At 40.7% G+C, this 7,910-nt stretch overlaps 1 protein-coding gene across 3 annotated transcripts in view; it reads right to left on the reverse strand.

The window, feature by feature from the left end:
- DROSHA (drosha, ribonuclease type III) overlaps nt 1-7,910 on the reverse strand; it is a 102,492-nt gene that overhangs the window by 65,171 nt on the left and 29,411 nt on the right. For all 3 annotated transcript variants that reach the window (XM_004678069.2, XM_012721878.1, XM_012721877.1), the window contains 3 exons: nt 5,869-5,940; nt 3,997-4,078; nt 3,063-3,137 (listed from right to left, as the gene is read on the reverse strand). In XM_004678069.2, the coding sequence (XP_004678126.1) occupies nt 3,063-3,137; nt 3,997-4,078; nt 5,869-5,940 (229 nt within the window). The remainder of the gene's footprint in view (nt 1-3,062; nt 3,138-3,996; nt 4,079-5,868; nt 5,941-7,910) is intronic.

Raw genomic sequence — 7,910 nt, forward strand, 5'->3', positions numbered from 1 at the left:
CATCTCTGGCCTGTACCCCAGCTCTATATGAATAAATAAATAAATCTTAAAAAAGAAAAAGCTCTAACAATAAATCGGAAAATGTGCAAACTGGAGTACATTAAAATTTAAAATTTCTGATCGACAAAAATCATCACTAAGATGGTGAAAAAGCAATCCTATCAGAAGATACTTAACAAAATATATCTGACAATAGACCCATATACAGTGTATATGAAAAGTAAATACAAGTAAATGAAAAAAAGAGGACATAATTCAATGGAAAAAACAGGCTAAATCACTTCAACAAATAATATCCGAAGAGTCAACTAATATAGACTATGGTGCTCCATTTCATTAGCCACATGGACATGAACTTTCAAACCATAATGTGATACCCTGTGAACATTCATTCATTCATGAGAAAAGTGATCTCAAGAAAGAAAGGAAAATTCCCGGTGTTGGTGACAACTCTCACAGACTGCTTGTAGGAAGGGAAAATGGTACAATCAATATGGAAAGCTATTTGAAAGTTTCTACAACACTGACTGTAAACACACATCTCAGCGTCATACCAGAGAATACTGCAGAGCAATGAGGACTCAACAAGTGTTAACTATAACCTCAGGGGTCTCCCACATGCATGATAAAAGACAGAAACAAAGAGTATGTAATTCAAGACTTCATAATTCAAAAACCAGTAAAATTAGTAATACATGGTATTTTTAAGTCAGTATAGAGGTTCCCTTGGAGACACTGGGAAGGGATTGGCTGGTTTTTAGATGCTGCTCTAGTTGATCTGAGAACAGAGTACGTGGTCATTGGCACTTTGTGAAAATTTAGAGTCCTATATTGACGATATGTGCACCTGTCAGTATTTCTGTTATACTTCAAAGGTTTACTTTTAAAAAAATCAGAGACCAAAGGAAATTTGGAATTTACTCTCAACAGTAACTAACGACATGACTCTAACTTTTTTATTTACTGACAGGTTAAGTCAAGTCAGGAAACAAGTTTTTAGGAATCCCTGGTACGTGCCAAATAATATGTCAGCACTGATACAAGACAGGCACTGTTTACTCCTTAGCCTCATGGAGCTACAGTTAAAAATGGAAGAAAAAAAGGTCGGAAAAAGGAAGGGAGGGAGGCAGGCAGACAGGCAGGCCAGTCCGAAATATGAAACTTTACAATGCATTTTTCATGGCAGTGTAAACTCATGTGATTCTTCTGACGAGAAATTTGGCAATACCTATCATGGCCTTTAAAAATATCCATGTGCTTGGCCCTCCCTAGTGGCTGCAGCGGGTTAAAGCACAGCACTGAGAAGCTAAAGCCACTTCCGCATGAGTTCGATTCCCGCCTGCCCCGGAGGTGACCACATGGCGTGGCAGACCTCTCCTGACGCGTCTGCGTCTCCCCTCAGCAGTGTAGTTCGTCAATCTGCCTGTTCTGCTCCCCACTCTGCCTCTGGTGAAGCCTCTCGCCGCCCCTGAGCCTCTGGCCTGTACCCCAGTTCTGTATGTACAACTAAATCTTTAAAAAAAAAATCCATGTGCTCAATGAATTATTAAATAGAATACAAGCAATACATTAGGATAATTACGTTAAAAAAGCATTATACTCAAGAAATATATAGCAGATGTTTTTCTCTTTAGTTTACCACTTTCTAAAAGATCCACAATGAAGTCATATTATGAAAAACAAATCATCCATATTTTGCCACCTAACACCAAAATGGATCTTACACATTAATAGGAGCAGTACCATCCTAAAAGTAGTCCGGACTGAGTATCTAGACAAAGGAAAGGATATCAAGGACCAAATCTTGGGGATCACCTCCAACTAGATGAGCGCACAAGAAGCCAAAGGCATGGAGAAGAGGGCTGGCAGGAAGTCAGCACACTTAGCAGACAGGCAAGGTCAAAGCCCAGCCACTTCATCAGAGGATGCTGGAAGTGAAAAGGACTTGACCTTTCTTAGGCTACCTATGGCTGTTAGCAGTCACGGTGGGGTAGGAAACAGCAAGGGGGACACGGAAGCTGGGTTGGACCATGAAGGGACCAGCGCCTGCCAGTGCAAAGGGCGGGGAACTGAGACCTGGGCGGCAAGGGGCGTGAAGAGGCAGGCAGGAACAGCGGGCTGAATTTCTGAAGCTGCAAATATGCTGGCTTGAGCAGAAAATGCCCATGCTAAAACTCCCCCAGGAAGCTAAAAACGGGACCACAGATAACCACAGCATTTCTACGTGTACCAACAGGCAGGAGAGAAAATGACAACAGTTGATGGTTTTTCCATGCAAGGAGCTAAGTGCATAATAGGGGTGAGGCAGAAATCAGAGCCCAGGGCTGAGTGAGAAAACAAAGGACAGTGGCGATACAGGAGGAGGAAGGGGAAGATTCTGGTAGCAGCAAAGGCATTGTTATGGTGTGAGAGTCGAGAACATAAAAGAATGTCGGTAGGAAGTGAGATAACCAGAGGAAAGTCTAGAGAAAAATCCATTTAGGATTCTTTTTGCAAACAAAAAAGATACCTATAATATTCATTAAAAATCCTACTATTTTTTTTAAAAAAACTAATATTTAAAATTGTTAAAATACTGCTAAAAAACCCAAAGGCATATATTTATTTATGATTATTTAGTTAACTATAACATGAATAAAAGCATGTCAAAAGATAAAACCAGCACCTATAATATCATTACATTAATACAACCAATATTGCAATAATAATTTTTAGCATCCTCATGTATATAAAAATTTTTCACTAACTATTCTCTAACTATATTCATTCAAGTCACATGCATTTCTTTCCACATCAATTCTAACACTTGCATGATATTTTATCAAGTAGTCTTTCAAAATTTATAAATCAATTCTCCCATTGCTCATCTAATTTAGGGCTACCATCAATTATGCAGGGGTATAAATCAGCATGTATAATTTTACATTTTCATGCCTGACCTGAGAAGAAGATAATTAACAGAGTCTGAGGAGGGAAAGTTGTCCCTAAAGATTGAAGGAGAATGGCAGGTTTATTTTCAGACACACTATCTCACCAGGTCACTGACAAGCCGGAGGATTTACCTGGAAGAAATCTTACAAAACGTGGCATGAAATGAAATCTCGGGCAGCAGGGAGGGCTGTCTTCAAACAAAGGACCTAAAGCAAACAGGTGAAGAGAAAAGAATAAATCAAACCGCTTAGAAAACAAACGGTGGACTTAAATTCCTAAGATTTAGGATGACTACTAAAAAATACACCAGGATTTAAAAAAGGGTATAAACAAACACAGCCCCCTCCTGGCCACAGGAACTGGATCCGAACGCCCCGGACGACTGCAGGGAGGCCAGCCGAAGTCAAAGGAAGGACAGAGCCCATCAGGTAAAACTATTCTTAAAGATTCAAAAATACAAAGATTTTGTCATAATTAAATGATTGCAAGAAATGCTACACTTGTGTTTTCATTCCTTTCCATTTTAATCAATACAAGTGGGAAAAAAATGAGAAAAATACTATTAGAAAGCTGGTTTGAAAAGTCATTCAATACCATTTTTAAAATAAGTAAATGTCTACTGAAATGTAGACACTTCCAAAAGAGTGAATATTATACAAGAAAATCTGAATCTAGATAGCTCAGTGCATGTGTTTTAAAGCGCTAATCAAAGTTCTGTTTTAATAAACTGTCATCTTGCAAGTTTATTACAGTAAAATCCAGTGGATTTACAATATTAACCAATGTGATTTTCCCCTAGAGCACACAAATCAAGACAGTCGCTCATCACAACTGGTTTCCACCTTCTTAGGTTACAGCTAAATGGGGAATAAGATGATGGACATGGTCAAATTGTATCCCAGAGACCCATGAAAATGACCAGTGCCAGCAGCAGCAAGCAGTCCTCGGACTAACACACTTCCCTGGGTTTTTCAAAATTTAGAGGCATTTCAAGTATGAACCCCCAACTTCATATATACTGTTATGTTCTATGACTATTATGTTTTTTAAAAAACTCTTACTTACCTTTGAGATTCCAGTCGTACAATTCCAAAATATCTCTGAATAGGAATAATGAAAAGAGTTCCAGTCCTTTCACACAAAAATTCTGAAAAATAAACCAAAATCAAGTTACTATAGTGTCTTAGGCATACATTAACTGATCAACATGGCTTAGTCAAGTGTCTTAAAAATGTCTACAAACTGGGCCCTCCCTGGTGGCGCAGCGGGTTAAAGCACTGCACTGAGAAGCTAAAGCCACCTCCGCATGAGTTCGATTCCCGCCTGCCCCGGAGGCGACCACATGGTGTGGCAGACCTCTCCTGGCCCACCCACTGCTCCCCTCAGCAGTGTACTTCCTCGATCTGCCTGTTCTGCTCCCCACTCTGTCTCTGGTGAATCCTCTCACCCTCTGCATCTCTGGCCTGTACCCCAGTTCTGTATGAATAAATAAATCTTTAAAAAAAAAAAAAAGTCTACAAACTACTAGAAACCATGTAATTTTCGAAAAACTGTGGCAGCCATCCCATAATACTGCCCATTGGGTTGAAAGAGAAGTGAAGTAGGCAATAATGCCACTGGGCCCCCGAGAAAATGTGCACTCAGTCCTTCCCAATGTGCAAAGAAAGTGAGGTTAAATTTAAAGATGGAAGCCTTCTTTTGCCATTATTTTCCAATTATAAAGCCTGTCAGAATCTCCTGGGGACTTTGTTAGTTCACATTACACACATCTTCTGTCAGGTTTGCCCAGCCCCACCTGCTCACCATGACCTCAGAATAACTAGTAGAGTTACCCTACGATGAGCTCTTTTATAATTAAAAAGTTCAAATTTCTTAATGAAGGCAAATAAAGGGCAATAAAAACTACAAAACTCTGCAGCAAAATTTCTCCAGTAAACAAGCTCAACAGATGATATATTTACAAGAGACTTGTCTCATAATTCTTGCTCCTACTTCTTTTTCTTGGGGTTCATAAATCACCCTGCATGAGATCACGCCAGAAGTCATAAACTTTTACAATAGCAAATGAAGGCTTATGACCTTAAAAATCAAAATGAAACCAAAAAAGTATCCTTCCAAGCTAGAGAATGAAGGGGCGGACTCTTCTCTTTCATTCCTTTTGAAAGGCAGGGAGCATTAACGGGACTTCAGAATGCAACGGGAGCAAACCAAGCATGCACGGATTGCTCATCAATGCACCCCCATCCGCCACTGCCCGGCCAGTGTTAAACAAGGTTTGCACGAAGAGTCAGGGGCTCAGGAGATCGACCTCAGCTCCAACCTCACGTTAAGTGCACAAGCTTGTTTGCTGTCTGGTTATTTCTTCATGTGATTTGTTGACACCACTAACTTCAAGATCAGGCCATGAATCATTCTGAGATTCACATTCATCTTGCTTTGGAATTTTAAACCTCTTGCATATATTTAGATAAATCTGCTGCTGAGCATCCGCAATGAAAAACAATTAGGAAAAATTATGTAAATATATGGGAAGAAAAATGAACCCAGCATTGATCTTGTCACTGCAGATAATGAATAAGATTACTCCAGCAGCTATCAGATTCAGTTTCACTACTCTAATTTCCTTTCTGATAATGACCAGTAGCCAAAATCTGTCCCCCATCAAAAACAAACTAGAAACAGATGTGAAGTTGCTATCAGCAGCTGCAACACGAGACGAAAACGGTTCAAAAATAGGTCAATAAGTTGAAAAATGACCCCAATTTTAACCATGTTACTAGAGCTCCATCTCACTGACCCTTTCAATAGTGAGCACAATACTCAGAGGATACCTGAGGCAAAAAGTGGAAGCTGCCACGCTCAATGCTTGCAAGGTATACATGCGGGATGGACAACAGAGCAAACAACATCAAGCTGTTACAGAATCTTTCCCCTTACCTCAGGCATCATCTCTTCGATGAAATGAATCGTGTAGTCTATGTTGAATCTAATGACTTTACACAGCGGAATCTGTGATAACAAGAGTGAGAGGTTCAGTTCGGCAATACCGCCTTGCAGGCTCGTATACTAATGAGTATTTGCTACCTGACCCAGAAGGCCACGACCAAATGAGAGCGTTTTACTGTGATTTAAGCTGCTCACTAGTGTACACAAAATCGAACCACATGGCTGGCTTTAATGGCAAGAACCCAGCTGGCCCAGAATCGACAGAAAACCTGCTTAATGCCGGTACTTAATTAATGGGATTAGCAGCAGCAACCCAAATATGACAAGGACCCATTAAAACCAAACATATCGCCTCTAAAGGATCCATAAAACCACAATTAAATATTTCTTCTTCGTCAGGTTTTTAAAACTCTTTCGAAGCTCTGACTCTTCAGGCAGATCAGGGACAACAGGCTGATGACTCAGCAGTTAGAGCCATAAGTCCCGGAAGTGCACATCTGTCATGCTCTCTACCTGACTGGGCAAAACAAACGTGGTAATAAAGACAATAGCAATGATAAGCTACAATAAAAACAAGCACAGCTAACACCTATAGGGCCAGGCACTGTTCCAAAATCTCACACACTCGTGTGAGCATCCCTACGAGATCAGGACATCTACTATTCCCACTGTCCAGTGGAGGCCACCTAAGGCTCTTGCGAAAGGAGCAGGTGGTGGGTTAGAACCCCTTGCTCTAGACCCCAGTTCTAATCCACTAAGGAACACACCTCTATTACGTGTTCTAATACAAGGTATGTGTGAAAATAAAGGAAGGCTCAGATGAAATAAATACACATTTGTCCTATTTTGCTAATAAGCCATCAGCTATGAGCTTAGTGGAAGATACTACAGGGCTTCCCTGAGTATATTTCTGAATGAATGAAAGACTGAGAAAGGGAGGGTAGGAGGCTTCTACAGTGGCTTGGCTGACTACCTAAGGGAAAAAAGGAACACATAGGCCCTCCCTGGTGGCGCAATGGGTTAGGACACAGCACTGCAAGCCAGCCGCAGCCACTTCAGTATGAGTGTGATCCTCCACCCAGGTGATCCACATGGCACAGCAGACCTCTCCTGACCCACCCCTACCCCCCTCAGCAGTGTACTTCGTCGATCTGCCTGTTCTGCTCCCCACTCTGTCTCTGGTGAATCCTCTCACCGCCCCTGCACCTCTGGCCTGCACCCCAGCTCTCTATGCATAAATAAATAAATAAATAAATAAATAAAGGAACACACACAGAAGCCCTAGACATGTGTAAGGAGGCTTTCCTGGCAACTCAATCCATCTGTAAGACTTTCATATAGATAGAACTGCTCTTATAAACCATAGCAATCAGAAAAAAAAAAAATTTAATTCTACCAGCCAAAGGAACCATTAAGAAAAATAGAAAACTGGTCTTTCAACGCCATCTAGTGGAAATGTTTCTCTCAGAAATGAAGTCTAGTTCTTAGGAGCTTTTTTTTTAAGTTCTGTTTTATTTGATGATCACTTAAAAACACGAGAATAACAAATTTGTAAATCATTGCTATCTTTAAAATAACTACACTTTGCTCACAACTACCACAAGATCATAGTTAGCTCGAAAATAAACCACTGTTTTTAAAAGGAACTTAGAAGACATGTGAACAACAATAAAATATGATCCCATCAAATACATCCAATCTGCATGAAAGTACAATTTAAAAACAAGCAGAGACCACAGATCCGATGGGTCTAGAAGAGGAGAGGGAGGGCCAAGCAAGGGTGGGGGAGAGCACAGTGGACTCGGGGCAGTGATCCCGGGTACCTCAGTGGTGAGCGTGCGAAGGCAACTACCACAGGGCAAGCCCTGTACTGTCAAAACACCACAAGGATGTAAAATAAAATAATGGCACTTCGATAACAAATAAATTTTGTTAAAAAACAAGCAAACTCTGGTGGGAATGCAAACTAGTACAACCACTATGGAAAACTGTCTGGAGGTTCCTCAAACTGCTAAACATGGAGCTTCCCTACG

This window comes from Condylura cristata, unplaced genomic scaffold, assembly GCF_000260355.1.
Source record: "Condylura cristata isolate star-nosed mole 26May11 unplaced genomic scaffold, ConCri1.0 scaffold00007, whole genome shotgun sequence".
In the NCBI taxonomy this organism is placed as follows: domain Eukaryota; kingdom Metazoa; phylum Chordata; class Mammalia; order Eulipotyphla; family Talpidae; genus Condylura; species Condylura cristata.